Raw genomic sequence first — 25,041 nt, forward strand, 5'->3', positions numbered from 1 at the left:
ATTTTTACAAGTACAAAAGTTATTTCAAAGGTTAAAATCATTTTTGGAATAAAAAATATAAAAGAATTTGAATTTTAGGATGTTTGGGCGCCTGAGGCATCATGATCAATCAACCGAATGCAGAAGTTTGAACAACTGGTCTGGCATTAGGTAGTTCGGGCGACCGAACCTCAGGTTCAATCGATCGAATGGCTACTACCATTGTTAAAATTCTAGACATAGTTGGTTCGGGTAATCGAACCTCAAGTTCAGTCGACTGAATAGCTACTATCAGTTTTGAAATTCCTAATTTAATTGGTTCGAGTGACCGAACATTCAGCTCAGTCCATTGAAGCGCTGTGATAAGTTTCACAAACGGCAAAAAATCTTTTTGATTCTCAAGTATTACTTACAATGACTATAATTCAAACTTACATATAAATATCAAAAGTGCATATGAGTTTTTATATGCATTAAAACATTCTGTACAAATAATTGACATACCAATTTCGTTAACCACTAATGATAACTGAATTTTTATTTTTGTAATTTAAATTTTTTAGTTTAATTTTTAACTACTATTAATAATTGAATTAATAATTTTATAACTGAAGTTAATAAGTGAATTTATTTATGAAATAATAAATAGTTAATTAATATTTTGAAAATGCACTATAAGTAAAAGGGCAGAATACATTGACCTCCAGTTAGACTTGACAAAAAGACACTAACCCCTCCCTGAGGTTTCAAAAATCTTAGGGATATTACCTGAGGTTTCAAGAATTTCAAAGACCTCACATGAGATTTGTCAAAAAGACAAAAACGACCCCTTGTATTTAGCAAAAAGACAAATCTTTTGAAGGGATGTTTGTGCTTTTTTGACAAACCTCAAGGGAACTCTGTGTCATTTATGAAACCTCAGAAGAAGGTCAATGGAATTTTTGAAATCTCAAGGGAGGTGCTTGTCTTTTTGTCAAATCTTAAGAGAGGTGAGTATTTTTTGCCACAAATAAAATTATTAATATTTTGAAATCTCCCAATAAATTTATAATTCAAAAATTATGACCTCTAAAATAATAATTGAATTAATATTTTTATAACTTCTATAAATTAATTATCAAATTCATAAGAAGTTCATATTTAGGGAGTGATATCCAGTGCCAAGGCCTAAGAGTGCTTACAAGTTTATATGAGCTAAAGCATATTGTACTAATAATTGAATAAATTATTTTTATAATAATTGTTAATAAATATATTAATTTATGTAATAATGAATAATTTGAAAACCCTATAACAAAATAATTAAAATTTTGAACTCCTAATAATTTTTGTAACCTCTAAATAATGATTGAATTTATATTTTTGTAACCACTAATAATAATTTAATTTATTGATTTAATTTTAATTCACGAGTATGTTCTATCAAATCACATTAAATGTTTTATTATTATTTTTAATCTCTAATAATAATTAAATTAGCATTGTTAATAATAAATGAATTTATTATTTTATTTTTACTCACTATTGTTATCAAATGTTGTTAGATATTATTATTTTTAGAATTTTCTGTTTAGAGACTATCCAAGATTCCATTTCTAAGAAGTGTGTTTCGTGCTTAAACTACATTCATGAACCCTTGCATATTTGTCTCAAATTTTCAAACAAAACATACAAAATACATGCCCCACAAATAGTTGAAAGTCATAAAATATCAAATAAATCCCAAAAAAAAAAAGCACTACAAAATAAAAATAATGTCAATAATTGCAATTATTCACGAGGAAAAGGGGGTTAATTAAGACCGAAACTCAAAAGGGTAGTATTAATTTCCACTAGTAACCAATTTTACATTATATTTAGTATACAAAATAAATCTATGAATTAGCTTAACTCATTAATCCATTCCATGTAAAAACTGAAACACTAACAATAAGATATGGTTTATAATACTTGATCAATTGTTTTTTTTTTTTTTTTTTTCTGTTTCCATCCCTAACTGCATTAGAGGTCAATATACTTTTTAGAAAGCTCTTGTCCATTGTTAGTCATTCTCTTCATTTGATCTAATGGTTCATTTCCACGCTAGAGGTCAAAAACTTTGCTATCGGGAAGAAAAAAGTAGATAAATAATTGGGAGTAAAAATATGATGGAGCAATGAATAACTTTAAAAAATCAGAGCATGGGGAAAAATAGCTTCTCAAAGTAGTTCATATATTAGGATAAATCGTGAAGCAGAGTATGTATTACAAAGTTTATAAAAAGTGTGAGAGCAAGAGAACCCATGCTGGTTTGTTCACCTTAGTTGATCTTGCTAAAATATAGTAGAAAACTACTGTAGTTAGAGTAACACAAAGCTCTTTGTCATTTTTTGCTTGGAAGCTGATATAGAAATATTCATTGGAATATGAAAATTAGATTCTAAATATGAAATGGGTGGACATTTGAATTTTGAGTTGGCTTTTTGATATTGAAAAAGCAACATTCATCTGCTACTTGTTTAAGATCTTTCAATCTTCTCAACAAATAGATGGTCATTTTCATTTTTGAGAATATAGAGGTTGGATAAGTATTAGAGAGGTTGTGAGGGTTTTAAAGGTTGAAATTGGTTTAAAGTTAGGCAAGATTGGTGTTGTACAGTTAAACGAGTTAATAGGAGAGTTTTTTCAGCGAAGGAGGCTACAAAGTTGCAAAATTGGTGCCAAACAACTAGGGGAGGGGAGTTATAGAAGTTGACTTTATAATTTATTTTTTATACAATCGAATTGAGAGTTTTAACGGTTCAATTAATAAGATATTATGTAAAAATTTAAAATTTGTCAAAAATATAAGAAAATTGGAAATAAGATTTGGTGGCATTTGAAGGCACAACGATCTCCTTTAATATATGAGTATAGATTATTTCACACTTGTGTCTAGAAGTGTAGAGTATAGTAAGAGTTGGTAGGCAAGTGTGCAAATTAACTATTTTATTGCACCTAATATATTGCATAAAGTGTGCATTGTGTTGGCCCTAGAGTCGAGTCTAGAGTGGGATGAATAGACTCTTTTTCATATTTAGGCTTTCCTCTACAAAATAATAAATCTTGACAAAATACAAACAATTATATAACAATATAAGAAACATAAATTGTAGACACCCCAATTTTAACCAGGCCACCCTAAGAAAACCTAACAAAGCACGACTTAACTTTGAGATCTAAAGGACCTGGAGTTTTAAAATGAAGACCTTTAGTACCCGTGATTTTCAAGAAAAAAGTTGAGTTTTTTCTATTTTTTTGAGTCCCTTTAGTTCCCGAAGTCGTTATGGGCTAGGCTTCATTGCCCTTCAATTTCAGAGTTAAGTCCTATTCTCTAAGGTTGATTTTACTTTCAAAAAAAATCTAAAATTAGTTCAGGGTACTCATTCTTATCGAAAGTGATCCTTTAAATTTTGGAGTTATCGTTCTTCGTGATAGGCCCAGGCCTTATTATCCAAGTTCAACTTTAATCTCAAAATCCGAAAAAAGTTAGTTTAGAATTCATTTTTCCTTATAATAAGTCTAAGATTTTAAAATTCAAAAGATCGTTTTAGAGTCCTCATAATGGATTGAGTATGGAACTTTAGTTCCAAAATCATTGTTCTAGTCCTCTAAGGTTTAACTTCAAAGCCCAGAGATTAGTCTTAGTTAATCAAGTCTTTTAAGTGTCCATGAGTCTGAGGGTTCTTGAAGTTGGAATCGAGCTTTCAAAATCTTAGATCGTTTGAAATTGGGTCTTAATTTCAAAATTAGTTTGTGTTTAGGTATTAAAGTTATATCCTGATGATCATGTTTGTTTGGTTGAAATTGGTCAAAATTGATTAATTGGTTTGGTCAAAATTGCTTAATTGGTTCGGTCAAAATGAGTCAACTGATTTGGTCAAAATTGATCAGTTTATTTGGTCAAGATTGGTCAATGCTGGGAATGGTGACTTAGGAAGGGGTACATTAGATGTTCAGCACAGAGGGCACGTATGTACACATGCATGCGTAGGCATTTAAACATATGAATGGGAAATCTATAAAAGTTTACCAAACAAAGGAAGTAAAAATAAAATACACACAAGGGAATGTTACATATGGGTTACACGCAGAAGGTTACAAAGATACAAGTGTCACCAGTGTACACATTAATGTTGCAGTACAAGGAAACACAGGGGTACATACATTAGCATGGAAAATAAAAAGAAATAAAAACAAATAAAATATAGAAAACCATAAAATAAAATAATTAAAAAAAGAGCAAAAGATGCCAAGCCCGTAAGTCTTGTGCTGCCATCTGGATCACCCAACCTACTTGCATACAAGGCAGAATCAGCCTGGTAACAGTTGATATCCAAAAATAAAAACAAATGAAATATGGAAATTCAAAAAGCACCCAAAAGCCCTCCATTCCCGGGTTGCCACCTGGAAGCACCCAAAAGCCCTCCATTCCTATGTTGCCAATTGGCTCAACAAATCCCCTGCACACAAAAAGGAATCAATTGGTTAGAAGGGAAAATTCGGGAAAATAGAAATGGGAATTCACACACACAAGGAGGGAATGACACCTATAAAGGTGAAAATTCCCTCTGACATTCCATTAGGGGAATTGGCGCCGAAGGCCACCCCATACTCCCTACAAATAGGGAGTCCTAGCACTATAGCAACACATCTCAAAAAGCATATGAATACACTATTAAAAATGAGATAATTAAGAGAGAGAATTGGAGAGGGAAGGTTCTGCTGAGACAAAGAGCCAAATCAAAGAGTATAGAAGTCCTACTAGAATCGAGTGAGAAAGAAAATTAGAAAGAGAAAGGGAGGTTTCGTTAAATTGAAAAAGGAGGGTAACTGTGCAAAAAAATTTGCAAAGATTGAGCGAAGAAGAAAAGGAGTAGAGAAGGAAACAGCGACAGAGCAGTAACTGACACTCAAAGCAAACCATGTGATCCGAATAGCCCTTACCCGAACCCAGGGTTCGGGTTTTTTGACCCGAGTTGAACCCATCATACCAGTTTCAAGTCTCGAGTTTGAACTACCTGAGCCCCCCCCCCCCCCTCTATTCTAACCCAGGCCAGATTCCATTTCAAACCCATACCTGTTTTAAGAAAAGTCAAAGTTGGGCTTTGTTTTCAAATCTTAGTGGGCTGGCCCGTTTTTTTTTTTTTTTTAAAAATTCAAGTTGGGCTCTATTTTAAAATCTCAATGGGCTGGCCCATTCTTTTTCAGAAATATCCAAGTTGGGTTTCGTTTTCAAATCTCAGCGGGCTGGCCCGTTTTTAAAAAATTCAAGTTGGGCTCTGTTTTAAAATCTCAGTGGGCTGGCCCTTTTTTTTTTTAAAAAAAAAAAATCCAAGTTGGGCTTCGATTTTAAAATCTAAGTGAGCTGGCCCACTTTAAAGGTTAACTCAATCAGACCCATCCCAGCTCATCCCCACACGTGCCTGTGGGCACGTGACACACTCAAACTCACCTCGAGCCCACATACACACCTGGGTCAACACACAGCGGGTAACTTGGATATGGATCGCTGAGTTGACTCATTTGAGTCAACTCAGGTACAACGCGTCGGTTTACGACAAGTTAGCTCATCTTCGACCAAACCCCAACGGACCAAAAACCCTAATTATGATATGAATTCTTAAATCATTGTAAAAATCAATACCCACAAAAATTCAGAATCATCGAAAAAATCAGAACACCAAACACCCAGATCATCATTACAATTCCTAGATCACACACACCAAATTTCAAAAGAAAAATTTTTTTTTTATGAGGAAATCAAAAGAAAAGAATAAGGAGACTTAGCTCTCTAAATCTTCCCGGATACACCTTCGGCCCGCTGATCGTTTATCATCATCCAAGCGGAATCCATTAGTTTCAAACACATTAATGTGTTCAATGGCTCGTTAATGGACAAGGATTGGTGAGGACATTGGGGTTTTCACTAGTCTGCGGGAGGAGAACCGAGGGTGAGAAAGGAGAAAGCAGAAAATATTGTAGAGAGGTTAGGGGAGTACGGAGATGAACTAAGGGTTTCTGGGTCATAAAGAGTGTTCGAAGCAGATGGGATTTGGTCTAGGGTTTACAGAACACAGAGAAGAAAAAGGAGATAGAGAGAAGAGAGGAGGATAAAACTAGAATTTTTTAGAAGAACGAACCGAAAGGAAGAGAGCAGAAAGGGAGACAAAAAGGAGAGCAAGAGAGACAGGAGAGAAGGGGAGAGGCTTCGAATGAGACTAAGAAAATAAACAAAAAGAAAAATTGAAGTTTAAATATGTTTTGTCTCGGGACCATCCGATTTGAACGCGTGGGATAAGTTTGGCCATTTGATTAGAAAAGCCACGTGTTCCCATCATCACTGCTCAAGGCGTGTTTCTTATGAATGACCTGGATCAGAGCATGTCAGCGATCCACATGCTAATCATTCCCCACCGCACGATCACGCCTCCTCCGCACAGTTGAGATTCGACCACGTTAGTAAGCCTGACGCGTCTCCCTAGAGCCCCTAGATCTCTCATCCCATTTGACAGTCCCGATTGCCCTGCGCAGAAGCCATTAATGCTGTCAACTTTCCCCTATAAATACCTGCATGCTCACTTCCATTCACGGCAAGACATGTGGCTTCCAATCCTCTCTACATTCAATGCATGAATACGACTGCACTTTAGCCCTCTGATCGCTACCCTCATCAACGGTTAGCAGCCACCTTATGTCAGAGATCATCATCGTGCCAGGTCCTTCGCCAGTTGCACGATGTGTGTCACCTCTCCCTCCCACACAAAATCAGCATGACATGGCTTCTCCCTGACCCTTGAATCCATGATTCTCATGGAAGCTTAGGGTTATGCCCCTTCGTTGGTCTTCATCCGCAGGTACCCCCCAATCGTGCATTGACACGTGCACGGTCCTGACCTGAACCTTAAACCGGTCTTTCTCAGACCGATCAAAGTTTGACCGACCTATCCCCTCCCAAAACAGGTTCTCACCGATTTTTCTTTTATCTTATTTTAGATAATTTCTCTTAAGCTTCAAAAATTCATAAAATTCAAGAAAAATGCCAAAAAATCTAGAAAAATGAGAGAAAATTCCAAAAAACATTGTAAGTTATTTAAAAATAATTCCCTTCATTCTTGCACACTTACATACTCATTCACAAACACTCACACACACCCATGCACACACATTTACGCACACTCATGCACACACAACCACATATTCGTGTACAAAACTCTAAGCATGCATGCAACACACCCATGAACACACATTTACACACATTCCATGCACACACTGAAACACACGCTAACACGTGCGCCCCTAGGCACTGCATAATAACTTGGTCTTAACCAAACCCTAAACATGTTTACCTTTCCGATTTTCTCCCCGAACTAGTCGGGTCTTCTAGACCGCAACTGAGCCGATTCAGTTTGCGTCATTGCCACTTGAATAAATCCCAAAATGCACTAAAACCCACAAAAACATAAAAATTTAGAAAAGTCACAAAAATGTTTTCAAGCATTGTTTTTCATGGTTTTTGTCTTAATTTTATTTATGCTATTTTGAAGTTTAGGAAAAAAATCACAAAAATATTTTCACACTTAGAAAAATCACAAAAATGTTTCTTTGGCCCATGAAATCGTTTTCATCTTGAATGAAATTCCAAAAAACCTCCCTGAATATTACTTTTCACTTAAAAAATCCTATAAAGATTTCAAAACCTCTGGAGTGTATTTTTATAAATTATTTTCTCGATTTTCCATCTCGATGATTTCAAAGGGAGGCATGAGCTCTTCAAAGAGTGATATGCTCCAGTTATGAGGGAATACCTATATAATACCTTCATTTTTTCAATTCTCGGAAAGTAGTAATCTTAAAGGCTTATTACATTTAATTTGTGGGATAATCTACAATTAATTATGTACCATTCATAACAACGAACGTGTAGGGGTGCTAATACCTTCCCCTTGCGTAGCCGTACTCCCAAGTCCGACTCTAGTAACGCAAATTGATTCTACCGCTAATGGGGTAGCAATTAAGTGTTCTAACCGCACTCCAAAGGATTAGTGGCGACTCCACCACACCATGTTTTCCACGAAAAATGTCTTTTTTCAAAATTCACATCCATCTTTCCTAGTTCTCAGCTGCACCCGTGCTAGTGTTTTTGATTGGTCCGGGACGTAGCGACATAAATCATACACAATATGTAAATTAAAGAGTATAGGGAAGAGAAGATTGATAAACGATATTAACGTGGTTTAGCCCCTTACCTATGTCCACCCCTTGAGACACACTCAAGGATTCTCAATCCACTATCAACCTCTTTCATTGGCAGAGAAGCCTTTACATGTTGCTCACCTAGAGCCTTTTAACAAGGTTTACCAAGAACCCTTGCAATCCAGTTCACCAAGAACCTTCACACGAGAACCAATCCCTATTGCTCACAAAGAGCCCAAACAAGGGAACCAATCCCTTTAACACTTGGCTCACAAAGAAACCTTACAAGATGAAAAAGAATTACAAACAAAGCTCATTGAATGAACGAATATTTGATACAACAAAAACCTCACACAAATCTCTCAAGTAATGAATCAACATAAGATTAGAGAGCAATAGAGATTTTGAGCACTTGAGATGATGAACTAAATGCAAAGTGCTTGTGAATGATATTCTAAAGATGTTAATAACGAAGATCAATGTTTAAACAAGTCTTTGGACTTGTATTTATAGGAAAAATGGGCTACTAATTGTTATATGGCCATTGGCTTAATAAAATATTTGTTTACTTTGAAAACTAACCATTTTATGGCTGTTGGGGTTCAAAACCCGATGGAAACCGCTGACGGTTTCCTCAGGCAAGAAAACCATTCAGCTCTCTACCTGAAACCATCGATGCACCTGGCCAAACCATCGATGCACCTGGCCAAACCGTCGATGGTTTGTCCTGTTTGTTCATTATCTAAACCTTGTCATCTATGAAAATATTTAATATGAAAGTTGTGAGATTTTTTCTTAACTTTCCGTAAATACCAAGATCGCCCTTTTAGAGTTCTTTAGCAAAAGTTATGTTCCAAATACTGAAGGGTGTTTCATGAAATTCGAGAGAGGAATTTGAGTGGTGCATAAATGAGGTTTTAAACCTAGTCAGAACCAAGTTTTAAAAGATTATAACACTAATATGACTTGAAACTTGTCCTATATAAAAATACATTTGAGTAAAAGATATTTTTATAAAACTCTTGTTTTGACTTTGAAAACTCATAAGTACAGAACTTATGACTTGGTGATATCTTGTGATACCCCGTGGAAGAAAGACTTACAAAAGATTTGATGTTACTACCTATATCAATAAGGTGCACCTTTTTTTTCGGGAGCCTTCCCATAAGAACTCCACGGTTAAGCGTGTTTGGCTTGGAGTAATCTTGGGATGGGTGATATTTTGGGACATTTTCTCAGGAAGTGTATGAGTGAGGATAAAACACGCTGAAAATGACACGTGTTGGTCTGTGGGACCAGTCATTAGTCCGATAAGGCCCCCCTGTTGTCTGGTCTAAGTGGAGGACAAAACACACTAAAAATGACACATGTTGGTCTGTGGGGCCAATCATTAACATGTGTGGGGCCATTCATTAGTCCGATAAGGCTCCCTTGTTGGCTGGTCTAAGTGGAGGAGGAGAGACGCAGTGCTCCCTAGTAGACCCAAGTTGGGGCGTTACATATCCTATGTATTCTTACGAACTAGTATGCACATGCAATTTGCTAAACTCTTGCTAAATAAATTTGCTCAAATCAAAACTACAAGAGTTACAATAAACACTACCTCAAACACTCCCCATTATACATATGGCTTTACATTTGCTTTGATGGTTATGCTTGAGTCCTTTCGATTAAGTATCCTTTTGATGTTTGCCTATTTGTTTGTCCACTCGATCTTTGCCTATAAGAATGTTCTCTTGATCTTTGCACAAAACCCATATTTGTGTGATTTTGCTACTTATGCCTGCCACAACTTAGTATGCAAAGATTAGTTTAACTAAGAACTACTAATGGGTTGTAATCATCAAAATACGACAATTAAGATCATGTAGCCACTTAAACTAACACATTGTCTCTCAATAGTGTCATGGCCCATGCCTCATTATATGCTTTCCTAACAAGTAAGACTTTGTTTTCTAGGTACTAATTCCATTCAAAAACAACATGAACTCAAAATTGGAGTAATTAACTCGACAATGGCGTTACCTAGAAGGAAAGAAAAACCAAGAAAGTTGCTCTTGGAACTTAAAATCTTTTTATTTCTAAACTCAATGATAATGGAAATATTATCTTTCCCTCGCTAAATTAATGAGGGCTCTAAAAGATGCCCTTAAATTCATAAATACAACCATAATGGATGAGTAACCTCCCCATAACCAATTATTGAGGTGTAACCTCTGCATAAAGTATTATGGAGATCCCACATACAATACTAACTCTTGATTAATATGGCACAATTAGCCCTTCAAGAGACTAATATATAGGGAATTAGGAAAGAAGGAAGGCAAGTTATCTCCACTAAAGCTCATTATCCTATTTAGCATCTTCTTCTATTCCATGATTTTAGATGTTCTGGACACATGTTGGATAATTGTTGATGTAAGGATTAGAGTTCTATTGGGTCAATTTTGCATCAACAACTGACTAATAACTTCTTTAAATTACCACAAAGTTCAAAAATTATTTCTTGAAATGACCTATTTAATACTTTTCTAATAGCGGAAGAAAAAAAATTTATTAATTTATTTTATCTTGAGTTGTCACATGACTTTGTAATTTGTCTCATTACAAACTACCAAGTATTCTTTTGTAAAAATAAAATAAAAATAAAATCACATGGATTCATATTCAGGATGTGATTAATCATGGGCGTAATAAATGTATGTTCCACTGCCACCTATTTTTTTAAATTTAAAAAAACTTAGAGAGGATAGGTAAGATTTGAAGGGTATTTTAATTTGATTAGGGGATGTTTTGGGTAGGTAGATGTTTTTGAGATGTTTTTGCCATTTAAAATACTAGGCCAAATTTATACTATTAATTAAAAATCCCTAGCCAGTCTTTAATATTTTTTAATTCAACAATCATTCATACTTTTTTATTTTATTTTAAAGTTATTTTAATTAAAATATTCAAAAATCATGCGTATACCAGTAATTTAATAAATTAAATTTTATTTTAAAATTAAAAAAATTGTATAACTTCCTTGGTGTTCTTAACTCCCTATTATTCCTAAATTTGGAAATTTTCTTTTTAGTAGAGTTTAGAAATTAGAAATTAAGAATTTTATAAAAATAAATAGATAGTAATCAATGTTGTGAGGATAGTGGGAGGCGAAAAAAAAAAAAAAAAAAAAAAAGAAGACATGCAGCCGCTTTTGCCCCTAGGGAGCATTTTTATTTGGTTATTTTCCCCTTCGCTGACTCTATATCTTCCCTCTCTCTCTCTCTCTTCCTCTCTTTCAGCCCCCAAATCTCGCGTTCTGTGCTTGAGGGGTGTTGAAAAGCCCACGAAGAGGACCCGTTCAACCTGGAATTCCACGGTCCTAGTGTCAGAATTTCAACCGACCCTTCTTGGTTTATTTTTCATTCTCTTTCAAATGCCCTTACCCCTCTCTTCTATCTCATCATCTCGCTTCATTATTTGTTTTTCCTGTTTTTGTGTAGAATCTTTTTAATTTGGGTTGTTTCTATTTGCTCAGGATTTACTCCTTGCAGGTTCTGGAAAATTGGGTTTGTGGTGGCAATGTAGTGGGCTGAGTGGTTAGAAATTAAACGACAATGGATTCTTCCTTTGATGGTAACGGTTTTTTTGTTTTCATTATTTCTATGATTTAATCCCTTTTAAATACTAGTTTGCTTATTCAGAATTTGTTTTGATTTTTTGTTTGAATCTTTGTTGGATTTACTGATAATACGTTCTAAAGTTTTTGTTGATCTGCACATCAGTCATATGATACTGCCTGATTTTACTTGTACATGAATTTGATTTTCTGGGTTTTGATTAGACTTGTTGGCTTTTCATGGGTATCAATGAAAATATTTCTCGTCTGCATAGAGGTATTTTGATGTTACATTCCCTACGATTGTAGTCAATAATATTTTTGGTAAATTTATTGAACATTGAATTATCTTTTAAATGTGTGCGGGTAAATTCAACAATATTTTTGTAAATTTATTGAACATTGATATTTAAATGTATGCGGGTAAAAATTGTTATGAGTTTTGAGGTAGTTGGGTGCACTTATCTAATAGCAAATCTCAATTACTAGTTATTTCTCTCTGTTACGTGTAGTAGGTACTTGTTTAAGTGTTGATGCAAGCTTAGATTCTTTGATGGACAGGAAAGTTTTGGGGAGCAATTGTGTCAAATTTTGTCGGGGACCCGCATGACACCCTGCAATTCTGAAATCCAATGGTGAGAGAGCTTTCATGATGGGCTCCATTACCCAATCTTACGGGAGTGTTGTGCGGAATCCCTTTTCTATATTGATATGGATGGGCTGTTTTTATTAACGCAAGTCAACCATTTGTTTAATAGTATGTGTAGAGTTTCTAATTTTTTGATTAGTCCTTTCAGAATCTCAAACTACACACACACACACACACACACACACACACACATATATATATATATATATATATATATCAGAATTCCTTCATCCTTTCCCATATCTTGCTGGTGCACATAACATTATGGTCAATGAAATTTTTTTGATGTGAGTAGAGATGTGGGGGATTTGATATTTTTATTTTTTGGGGTATTTTTCGTTCAAAAAGAAATCTTACTCATTTTTAAATTTGTTCTTCCTCATCCATGTACTATTACTATTTTGTTTGCAATCCTTTTGTGCATGTGTGTGAATGCGTGTTCTGTGCTTTTCAGGTTTTTGTTTTGAAATGTTGTAACTGTAATCTCAGTCTGATTGATTTGTTTGTTAAGAACTGTTTAATAATATTGCACCTTTTTTTTTTCTTTTTTTCTTTTTTGCCTTTGTTTTTTACCCTTGTTTCAGGGATTGTGTTTGATCCATCAAAATGCAGTAAATTGACAATGGAAGAAAAGAGAGAACTTGTTTATGAATTATCACAGTTGTCCCATGGTGCCCCTGAAATGCTTCAATCTTGGAGTCGTCAAGAGATCCTACAGATCCTGTGTGCAGAGATGGGAAAAGAGAGAAAATATACTGGCTTGACAAAGTCAAAAATTATAGAAAATCTTCTGAAAATTGTTTCTGAGAAAAAATCACTAGAGCATCGGGCAGCCGCAGACCTTGAAATACAGTTATCACCTGCAAGCCAGAAAGCTGCCAAAAGGCAGAGGAAAACTGATCATCCTTCTCGACTGCCTGTTGCAGTAAATAACCTTTCAATTAGCAGTGGCATTGGAGATTTGGCTAATGCTGTATACTGCAAAAACTCGGCTTGTAAAGCTAACCTAATGCGGGAAGATGCATTTTGTAAGAGATGTTCATGCTGCATCTGTTATCGGTACGATGACAACAAGGATCCCAGCTTGTGGTTAATTTGCAGCTCAGAGCCTCCGTTTCAGGGCGATTCATGTGGCATGTCATGCCATCTTGAATGTGCTTTGCAGCATGAAAGATCTGGAATTTCAAAGAATGGGCAGCATTCAGGACTTGATGGGGGCTTTTATTGTGTATCTTGTGGGAAAGTAAATGATTTGCTTGGGTAAGCTTTACGTACATGTTTCCTATCTTTTAGGTTTTATTTATTGATGTTGACAAATTTACACAATGCTGTTCTTTGACGCAGTTCATTTTGAGCGTTAAATAATCCAATCAAATTTTTTTTTTTTTGGTTCCAAGCATCTCAGTTGTGCATTAAAACATCTAAAAATCTATCAATTAATTTTAATGCTCTGATTGTAGGTCTTGTTCATTGTTGTTTATCATGGGTATTTTTTGGAAGCATTGAATATTTTGAGTAATCTTTGTCTAAAAGGGGTTCCTACATTTTAAATAAAAAATGTACATTTTTTTCAGTTTGAGATTATGCTGGGGTTGCATAATACCACACTTAAATGTTATTATTCTGGTTCTCTCTCCTATATAGGAGAGTGAAATGTTTGTCTGCCTAAAGTGCACCTCTTGTTTGACCCTAATATTATTGTTTCTTTGATCAATTCACTCATTTTAGGTGGTATGTTACTTCCTTTAGTGCCTTCAAGAAGTTATTATTATTATTATTATTATTATTTTCTTACTATAATTTTTAGACCCTTTTAAGAACCTTTAATAGGATGTCATGTGGCTATGTTCTCTCAGCCATGTTATACCAATTGTGTTTTGTCATAGCAGATGGACATCAAGTGCCTGTATTTGGCAATCAACAAGGAATACTAGCTAGCCACTAGCCAGTAAGGCTACAGGAATAACATTTCTTGGCCACGTGTAATGGGACCATAATATTGATGGTACTACCACCATAGTATAACTTTACAATATCCTTAATCTAGTAGATGAAGCTTTGTTGCCACATCCATTGGACTTGCATAATTGAAAATTTAGAAAAAAAATAAGTAAAATGAATTTTTTTTATTGGTTGATCTTGTCACAGAACATTGGAATCACCTTGGAAGTACTTTGTATTGGCAGATTAAGCTTGAAATTGATGAGGAATTTGGTGCAGCAGGCAATGGTGGAGCACACTGTAGAATCTGTCAGATTTGATGTGGCGTGTGTGGAGGTAAGACACTGTAGACACTGTCAGATTAGAAATCAGACAGATTAGGGATAATTACAGGGTGATTTAGTGGTAAAGAGATCCTCTCGCGCCGAAACGCAGTGGTGGAGGCTGTGAAAGCAGCTACTGGATGAATCCTCAACCCACACTTCCAAGTTCTCTGGAAAATAATAAATAGATGATAATTGATGACGAAAATGGAAAGGGAAACTGTCCATTATCTGAACTAACATAAATAGAAATACATAACAGTCTTGCAAATTAAATGTGCCTAGGGAAATGACTACTCTTGTCTATAGCTGTTTTTAACTTCGCCAGACTCAAAAAATCTTATTGATGAACTCTGAAAAATAAAGCTGGCCTTTAGAAATGTGACACTTTGTCTAGACACTTATAATGGTAAGTAGATAATAGTAACCTATAAATATAATAGAAACTAAAAATATTAACTGTGCTTCACTTGTGCGGCAGCACTGCATCATTCCCTCCTTAGGCAAAACTCATCGCTTCCTGAGTTTCTGTCCGCACTTGATTTGGTTTTGGTAGCATTAGCTACTTCTTCAATTTCTTCTTGTTGATCATTGAAAGCCCTATTTTTGTGGAAACTATTCATAGGAACTGGATCAGCATTAGTGAGACAGCTTGCTTTTGTTGTAGCACAACTGTCTCATTTTTAGTGGAATGTTGGTTTGTTTTATCAAAACTACTGGCTCGCATTTTCTCCTCCTTTTTTCTTACATCACCATCCTTCATAGGCTTTAGAACTAGCTTCTTCTTCTCGTCACCATTCTTGACATAAAATTACTAGGTATTGGTGTGCTCATCATGGACACCACTTTTTGTCATTTTGCCAAGGGCAACCGACTAGAATATAGCATGTGTCCTTTGGTACTTGATCATGCCAAATAGACCCTTTGTAAGAGATTTGAATTGAAATATTGACCACGCACTTTGTTGTCATGAGACTTCCTTCTGTTTATTCAACTTTATTGGACCAAAGAGTGCGATAAAGCTGTGGGTTTTCCACCATTTTAAGGTTTAATTTTTTCACCAGTACTTCAACAAGCAGATTTTTGCACATTTCATTGTTAATTACTAAATTACAAAATTTTGTTTGTTCTATGCATGTTGTTCTAAAACAGGTATTATGCAGGCAATCATCCTTCATCTGAAAATTTTGACAACCTGTCCTCTGCTGCTATACTAGCCATTTTATAAGCCAATGCCTTCCTTCTAGTAGCAATAACTAAGGGTTTCCTTAACATGTAGAATAATTTATGTTTGGCATATGGATGGGCAGCCATATCTAACGCTTGTCGCTTGAATAAAATACCAGAAAGCAGTCGCTTGAATAAAATACCAGAAAGCAGACCCAAGAAACAAAACCAATCGACTTCTTTCAAAAACAGATGTGGAATAACCCAAACCCGGATATGTGAAAGGCAATGGAAGTTTACAAACCCCAAATGAAGCAGCAAACAAGCAAAACAAACAAAGCCAAGGAACTGCTCTGATACCAATTTGATGCAGCGTGTGTGGTGGAAATGCAGTGTAAAATCTGTCAGATTTGATGCAGTATGTGGAGGAAAGACACTGTAGAATCTGTCAGATTAGCAAATTGACAAATTAAGGATAATTATAAGGAGATTTAATGGTAAAGAGAGAGTCTGTTGTGTGCGAATGCAATGATGGAGGCTATTTATGAGCCACTAGGTGAATCCTCAACCCTCACTTCCAAGTTCTCAGGAAAATTTTGAATAGTCAGAATTGAAAATCAAATGGCTAGGGAAAATTCTGTACTTCTCTCCATTATCTGGGCTAACATTAATATAAATACATAACAGACGTGCACATTAAATTTGCCCAGGGAAAAAATAATTACCTTTGGAGAAATGAGAGGGGTAGGTTTATCTGTATTGGGAAGTGGCCTTCAGTCGAAGGCAAGCACTCTGTGTCCCGAAAGGGAATCCGAATGAGGGTGGCACAAGTTTTTAGAAGCCTTGATGAAGCTGTCTATTGACTTTAAAGGATACCGCAATATGAGATGTGCAGATTGTGACTCCACGTAGTTAGCCGGGAGCAGCCTTGGAGAAGCAGAATGTTTTTTAGAGGCTCTTGGATAACCGGTCATTCTCTGAAGTTGTCAAAGAGCACTCGATAAAAAGAGAGAGAATTTGTGGAAGTTACCCATTCCCTCACGGTGGTAGTGGGAACACCAAACTTGGGCATTTTAATAACGGGCCGAGAAGGGCTGCTAGTAGATGGGTTAGGTTAAAATTAACGTGGTATCATATTTGATTCAGGGGGAGGACGTGAGACCTTCCAGCTCTAAGAAAATGAGGCTTAATGAGGCAGATATCCTTTCTAGTGGTTAGATGGGTCAACTTGGTGGATTGGAGTCGAGGGGACAGTTTGAAAGGGAGGGTGGGCAAAACTCTAAAGGAAAATTGAATGGAGAGGTATTAAAGACATAGTACTTCGAAGATTTGAATACGATGGAGGAGAATCTGAGGAATGCACTGCTCGATATTGATCCACAACTTTCTTTTGGTTCAACTAGTGGGACATTAGAAAGGGAGTCGGAGATTCTTGAGAGTAGGGGTAAGGATGAGGTATTCGATATGGAAGATGACTTGAGCAGCTTTTGTGAACCTGAGAAGGAATTGTTGGTGGAACAACTGAGAGTTGATTTAGCTTTGTATGAAGAGGAAGCCTTGGCTTAACTTACTAAGGAAAGCTTTGAAGGTGAGGGAATGGAAGCTTTGGGGCAGAGTGACAACCTTACACAAAGCACACAACTGTATGGGGAAGAGTGTATTCATTTGTTCTCTGAAACTATGCAAGGGGGTACTAATGATATTAAAAGCAATTTAAACTAGATGAAATAATTGAAAGATTTGGGGTCTTTGTCTCTTATCCTTGGGCCTAACTCTAATATGGTGGACTTTGTTGGTATTTCTTGGTAAAACCGGGGGGGGGGGGGGGGGGGGGGGGTATTGATGAAGAAGTAGCATTTCCCATAATCGGTTTGAACTTTTCTAAATTTGGAAAAGGTATTCTCCCTTTCCTGTTCAATTTGTTATTTCTTCTACCACTTTATGACATAGGGAAGGTTCTTCTGGGGGTAGGGCTTCTGGTATTGGCCTGGGGGGGTAATGAAAGAGACTTTGCAGATCCAAATAAACTCCTTGAGGACCTACGTTTAAAATTAGTTAGTCCAGTAGGGGTTGAGATGAAATTGCTAGTGAGCCCTAGAGCTTGTGAGCGAAAAAAAGGTGTCGAAAGAACTTAAGAATCTGGTTTCTTCTATTAACTATTTGGGGGGGGGGGGGGGGGGAGTTGGTACGGGAGGTAAGCGAGTGAAATTATGAAAATTGTCAGTTGGAATGTTAGAGGGTTGGGAGATTTTAGAAAGAGGGTGTTGATGAAAGAGGTCCTTCTTAGATACTCTCTTGATATGGTTTAGATTCAGGAGACTAAACTTGGGAATGTTGAATTGGGGGGGGGGGGGGGGTGGTGTAAGAGGGATTTGGAAGAACACAATAAGGATTGGTCTTCGTACCTTCTTGGGGGTCAGCGGTGGTATTTTTGTGATGTGGGATGCTCGCTCTATTGTTAAAGTGGATAGTCTAGAAGGTATTTTCTCTCTTTCTATTTTAGTATATATGAGAGGCTAGGATCATTGGTGGGCCTTAGGAGCTCTTTTTGGGATCAACTTGGTTATATCACTTATATGTATGGATTTTGTGCTCCTAATTGGATTGTGGGAGGTGATTTTAATGCGGTGAGGGTTCCTCGAGAGAGGAAAGGAGGTGATAGGGTTATTACTACTATGTTGAGTTTTGACGCCTTTGTTAGGGAGTGTGGTTTGAGAGAATTTCCTCTTGATAATGCTAATTTTATGTGGTCGGTAGGTGGGGCTAGAGCATGGTGAGTAGGCTTGATAGATTCCTCTTTTTGTATGGAGTGGAAGAACAAGTTCCCTAGTCTCTCTCAATCTATTTTACCTAGGCCTGCTTTTGACCACTTTCCCATCTTGTTGGAATTGAGGAAGGTTGCCTAGGGACCTACTCCTTTTAGGTTTGAAAATACGTGGTTGGATCATGATTCCTTTCAACCCTTAGTCAGGAATGCTTGGAATGAGGACGTGGAGAGGGGTTGGGAAGGCTTTAGATTCTTGAAAAAAAACTAAAAAGGTTAAAAGAGAAGTTGAAAGATTGGAATAGGGAGGTGTTCAGAGAGTTAAGGTTTAGAGAGGCTAGTATCTTCAGAGAGTTGGTTGAGTTAGATAGGAAGGAAGAAGATAATATTCTATCGGGGGAGGAAGAGATGAGAAGAGTATTTTTGAAGAATGAATTGGAGAAGGTGATTTTTCAAGGAAATGAGAAGTTGTAGGTAGATGGATCAGAGATGATGATTGTAGCTTTAGATTTTTTCATAGGATAGCTAGAGGAAGAATTTGATTAGGGAGTTGGAAGTGGATTGGGGGGGGGGGGGGTTTTAATTATATCCAATTAGAGTCAAATTGCTTGTGAAATTACTTAATTTTATTTTAATTTGTATTTTGAGGAGCATGATAGCAGACCTATGGTTGAAGGATTAGCGTGGGATCCTTTATCCGGTGAGGAGGTGGTTTGGTTGGAGAGACCTTTTGAGGAAGGGAAGTGAGGGCCACAGTTGGGTTGGAGAGGGATACAGCTAGGACCTAACGGTTTTAATATGGCTTTCTTCCAAGATTGTTGCAAGGTGGTTAAGGATGATTTGCTTAAGTCTTTAGTAAATTTCATGGAAATGGGATTTTAAGCAAGAGTAATAATTCCACTTTCATTACTCTAGTGCTGAAGAAGAATAAATGCATTAAGATTTTGGACTTTAGAACTATTAACTTAGTCTCTAGTGTTTATAAAATCATCTCTAAAGTGTTAGCTAGTAGGATGAGTACAGTGCTTGATGGGACTATTTCTAAGGCTCAGAGTGCATTTGTTGGGGGGGGGGGGTAGGCAAATTGTATATTCCATTCTGGTTGCTAATGAGGTTGTGGAGAATATTTGGAGAAGGAAGGAGGAGGGAATCATCTTTAAATTGGATTTTTAGAAAGCTTATTGAAAGATAAGGTATAGTCCCAAGAGGGGGGGGGGGTGAATTTGATTTAAAAATTTTCTTCTAATTCTTTTGAAGAATCCTTATTAAGAATCCTTAACCTCTTTTAATTCTTTAACTTGTTTGTTGATTCTTCAAACTTTCAACAAAAACTTATTTCTTTATTTAATCCACAACCACACAAACATTCAATCATTCAAGTAATCAATCAACCAAACAATTTGAAAGCAAACAACCAAACCAAGATTAAAATATACAACACTTTAGTAATGTAAGAACTTAAGATAGTTGTTTGTTTGTATAAGTCCCGTGGATATGAATTTGATTCAAGCCTTGTGATTAATGCAATCCCTTTGATAATGAATTAGCTTTCTCAAAATGATTTTCAACAAAACATTCACATTCTTCCCAAAATTCAGAATTCAAATAAACTCTTAGTTAATTTGTCTTTGGGTGTTAACCAATTAACGTACTCCCTTATGGTTTCCGCAAAGTATGGTTTAACCAACGTACTTCCTTTCGGTTTCCGCAACCCAAATCAAAATTAGACTTTAAGTTTACTTAATTTCCAAATTTACGTAGTATATATGATTAAGAAATTAAATCATCCACGCAATTTATATGTGCTGAAAATAAAGAGCAAGGGAAAGAGAGAGTGAGAGCACGACTTTTACGAGGTTCGGCTTATACCAGCCTATGTCCTCGCCTTTAGCAAACCACCAAATGATTCACTAAAACCAGTTCCTTTGTCGGGCGGAACAACACCGTTTACACACTCTTTTAGTAGGCTAGAGCCCGCCTCTCCAAGCGATATCCCCTCACTTGGTCACTCCTTTACTAGGCTAGAGCCCGCCTCTCTAAGTGATATCCCCTCGCTTAGCCAACGCTCCAAACTCCTTGGAGCGTCAAAGAACTACAAGAAATACAAGATACAATTTGCGTACAAGTATACTCTCACAAAGAGCAAGTTAGTACAATTTTAGCACTATGTATTTCAAGAAATTAATTACCAATATGAAATAGAATTGAAGCTCAAGTGTAGAATTCACCAAGGGTTCTTTAGTGATTGAGAAAACTCAGTATGAGAACCGTATGTTAATGTTTCAGTAGCAATTCAAATGATTTCCCCCAGCAAGAGTATGAGCAATAGAGAACTTTGAGAGAGATTGAGAATTTGAATGCAAGTTTGCTATGTAATTGCTTGGTTATTGAATTCTTGGGATTAAATGAGTATTTATAGGCATTTTAGGATTAGTTTCCTTGTTCCCCAAGTTACTTGGAGTGTCCTCCAAATTTTTATAACGTTCACATTTGAAAAACTAGTTTTTAGAATTTTCTCGTTAAGTTCAAAAATTTGAAATCCCGTGGAGTCAATCGGCTAGACAGGCGACTGGGTAATGATTTTCATAGGGTCAGTCGGCTAGACAGGCAGCTGCGACCCTTTTGTCTGGCTGAAATTAAATTTAGTAAATTGTTAGTCGGTTGGCTTGACCACGTTCAAAAGTTGTTAGTCGGTTGGACATCGTCAGTCAGCTGACTGATTTTAGTGCAAACTGTTCGTCGGCTGGGCAGTTTATCCACTCTAATGTTTTTGTTAGTCGGCTGAGTAAACCCAGTGTAATCTGGTCAGTTGGCTGACCAGTCATTTTTCTGGTTTTTCATTTTTATTTTATCAAAATTAGTTTTGCTCTCTTGCTTTGATCTTTCATAAAACATTTTCCAGGGTTTTAAAATAGGTCTCTAAGTTCATAAATATCCCCGAAAGAGCTTCAACAATATTTCAAAAAGATATTTAAAATATGAAGCACTTACATAAAGACTTCTAGGACATTTGACATTTTGAAACGCTCAAGTCTTCATGCTTGTTTTGCTTTGAGCACTTTGCTTTTCTTTGGCTCTCTTGCTTTGCTTCTTTGGTCCATCTTGACTTCAAGCTTTAACATATCATCTTTAAAATCATGCTTTTAATTCTTTAAGCTTCATTTGATCTTTGTGAGCACTTTGACTTTGCTTTCACATATGTAAGCCCTGAAATCATCACTTAACCGAATATGTTAAGTTCCACTTGTTTGTTAGCATCAATACAAGATTTTAAGCCTTGTAAGGCCAACACTTATGATAGAGTGAATTGGAAGTTCCTGGATAAGTATCTGTGAGAAAGGGGTTTGGAGGGAGATGGATGTGTTGGATTAGAAGCTGTTTGCATAATGTGAGCTACTCGGCTTTAGTGAATGGCGAGTCTAAATCATGGTTTGAGGCTATGTGAGGGATTGGGCAAGATGACCCTCTTTTCTTGTTTTTGTATGTTTTAGTTGTTGATACTTTGAGTAGGGGAGTACGTTCGCAAGGATGAAATTCAAAGGAATTGACGGGGGCCCGCACAAGCGGTGGAGCATGTGGTTTAATTTGATGCAAAGCGAAGAACCTTACCAGGGCTTGACATGCCGCGAATCCTCTTGAAAGAGAGGGGTGCCTTTGGGAACGCGGACAAAAAAATACGCTGCCTGGGGGCTTTATTGGAACTTACTAATAAAAGGCCTTGAGTAGGATGGTGGATAGGGCAATGGTTAGAGGTTTAGTGAAAGGTTTGCAGGTGGGGAGAGGGGGGTCAGTGTCTTGCACCTTCAGTTTGCTTATGATACTATCTTTTTTCTGAAGGACCATAAATCATCCTTTAAGAATATTTGGCTCTCCTTCATGGTTTCGAGATGGTTTTTTGGCTTAAGATTAATGAGGGAAAGAGTGGTATCGCGGCTGTCAATATGTCTGTTGAGAGTGTTTGGGAACTATCTACGGAGGTGAGGTGTAGTGTTTTGGATTGGCCGCTGTCTTATCTTGGGGTTCCTTTGAGGGGTGACCCTAGATCTGCTAGCTTTTGGATCTGGTTGTGGAAAGGGTTTCTAAGAGATTGGGTGGGTGGAAAGGTGCTCTTTTTTCCTCTTGGTGGTAAAATTACGCTTATGTAGGCCTGTTTTTCTAGTATTCCTTTATATTTTCTTTTAATTTTCAAGATTCCAGTCGGGGTTGCTAATAAGATTGAGAAGATAATGAGGGATTTCTTTTGGTCGGGGTTAGGAGGTTTTAGGGATCATTTGGTAAGTTGGGGAGTGGTGGGTAGGTCTAAACAAGGGGTGGTTTGGGTATTGGAAATTTGGTATCTAAAAACACAGTTCTTTTGATTAAATGGCTTTGGGGTTTTCCACTAGACATTCTTCCCTGTGGCATTTGGTTGTTAAAAGTATGGATTAGACGAGAATGGGTTGGATACTAATTTGAGATTTGGATGTTCTTTGGAGAGTTTGTGGAAAGCTATCTCTTAGAGTTATCCCCTCTTCATTCCCTATATTAAATTCCTGGAGGGAAGAGCGAGTAATGTCCATTTTTGGAAAGATCCTTGGTTGAGGAATGTGGTTTTGTCCACCTCTTTTCCACACCTTTTTTGCTAGAACTCAGGGCAGGATTGGTCCATTTTCTTTTTTCCTTGTAGATCCAGGTGGTCCTTTGCCTTCTTGGGATCTCCACTTTCATAGATTGTTAAACGATAGGGAGATGGTAAAGGTATCCTCTTTACTAGTCTTGTTGAATAACTGTCGTTTTTCGTTAGAGGATAGGTTGTCTTGGTTTTTGGATCCTTAGGGGGTTTACTCGTGCAAATCTTTGTGAATTTTTGAATAGTCTAATTTATCTTTTCCTCTCTATATTTCCATTTGGAAGGCCAAAGTCCTCTTTAAAATTGATGCTTTTGTCTGGTTGGTTGCGCTTGATAGAATTAATACCAATAACTTGCTGCAGGTTAGGAGATCCTTGAAGGCTATACCTCCAGACATATGTGTTCTCTGCTTTAATTGTTCAGAGTCATCATCATCACATTTATTCGTTCATTCATTGTGACTATGCTTGGAGGGTTTGGAATAAGTAATTTGGTATTTTAGGCAACAAATGTTGGGTGAGTTACAAGACAGTGAAGGAGTTTTCTCTCGGTGTCTTTTGCTGGCTTTGGCAGGAAAAAAGAAAGGGCAGCACTTTGAAAATGTGCTTTTTTCGCTGCCTTTTGGGGGTTGTGGATGGAGCATAATGCATGCATTTTCCTAGGGAAGAAATCTCAGTTGCTGTTTTGGGAAAAGAAACATTCTTTGGCTTCTCTTTGGTGTGTGGAACAAGGGATTTTTAGGTGGGCGAGCTTTTCTGATATTCAGCGTGATTGGCCTTGTGTTGGAGTGTTAGTTCGTGCTGGTTTTTCTCTCTCTTGTTTTTTCATCTTTAGGTGTTTCTTTGTAATTTTTTATCTGGATTTTCCAGACTTGTTAAGGAGATGTCTTATTCTCCTAGCTGTATGTTCTTATTCTTTTAATGAAAGTTGTCTTCTATTATCAAAAAAATTACTCTTGACTTTAGCTGTTTCTAACTTCTCCTAACTCAAATAACCCTTATTAATAAACTCTGGAAATAAAGCTGGACTTAGGAAATGAGGCACTTTGGTCAAACCCTAACACTAATAGCTAGATAACAACAACCAATAAATATTAGCAACTAAGAGTATTAACTTTGCATCTCTGGTGCAACAGCACTGCATCATAATCTGGGCAATGTTTGAATTGTGTAACCAAAATAAGCTTGATAATGGACACTAATCATTTTTGGAGAAAGCATGAAAAAGTTGTTTTGGAGTTAGTAATCTTGCAACAATTTGGTGATCACACTGGAGAAAGCTTTGGTTATTAAAATATTAAGAAAGATACCATTCTTATATCAGGACAAGATTTAGGTCAGGCAGTTTGGTTTGGTTGCAATGTAGCACGTGGTTCTCAAAAATTGGGCAACAGTTTAAACTTGTGAGTGCTGGTATTTTATTAGCAACCAATGGAATAAATTTATTATGACTTAGTGACATCAATGGGATTTTAGTGTGAAATTATACAATAGAGTTCATACTCTAAAGATCTTTGAGGACAAGATATTGTTAAGAGAGAGTATAGTTGGGTTGCGTCATGCGTCATATGCTGAGAAGGTGTTTATCATGTCTCTTTCTTTCTGAGGTTACAACCTTTGTTAGTATATGGAAACATCACTTTGGACTTTGGAGTTTCTTGCATCATTTGGACTCATGGTAGTGACAAAATATTTCAAGAGACTTGAACTGCTTTGTTTAAAGTCATCAACAACTTCTTGTCAGGATTTTGCCATGAATTTTTTGTTGCCTTTTATTGATAGAGTTTGTGAAGAT

General features: G+C 36.5%; 1 protein-coding gene across 10 annotated transcripts in view; it reads left to right on the forward strand.

Moving 5' to 3' along the window:
• Window positions 1-11,405: 11,405 nt before the first annotated feature.
• Window positions 11,406-25,041, forward strand: part of LOC131165792 (VIN3-like protein 2) — a 35,917-nt gene continuing 22,281 nt past the window's right edge. The window contains exons 1-5 of one of the 10 annotated variants that reach the window (XM_058123860.1): window positions 11,454-11,588; window positions 11,730-11,811; window positions 12,356-12,429; window positions 13,028-13,703; window positions 14,630-14,720. In XM_058123860.1, the coding sequence (XP_057979843.1) occupies window positions 13,066-13,703; window positions 14,630-14,720 (729 nt within the window). In that variant the 5' untranslated portion in view covers window positions 11,454-11,588; window positions 11,730-11,811; window positions 12,356-12,429; window positions 13,028-13,065. Of the gene's footprint in view, window positions 11,589-11,713; window positions 11,812-12,355; window positions 12,430-13,027; window positions 13,704-14,629; window positions 14,721-25,041 lie in introns of all 10 variants that reach the window. The other 9 variants (XM_058123862.1, XM_058123861.1, XM_058123856.1 and 6 more) reach the window with 9 other exon arrangements.

The sequence above is a fragment of the Malania oleifera genome, chromosome 10 (genome assembly GCF_029873635.1).
Source record: "Malania oleifera isolate guangnan ecotype guangnan chromosome 10, ASM2987363v1, whole genome shotgun sequence".
Lineage (NCBI taxonomy): Eukaryota > Viridiplantae > Streptophyta > Magnoliopsida > Santalales > Ximeniaceae > Malania > Malania oleifera.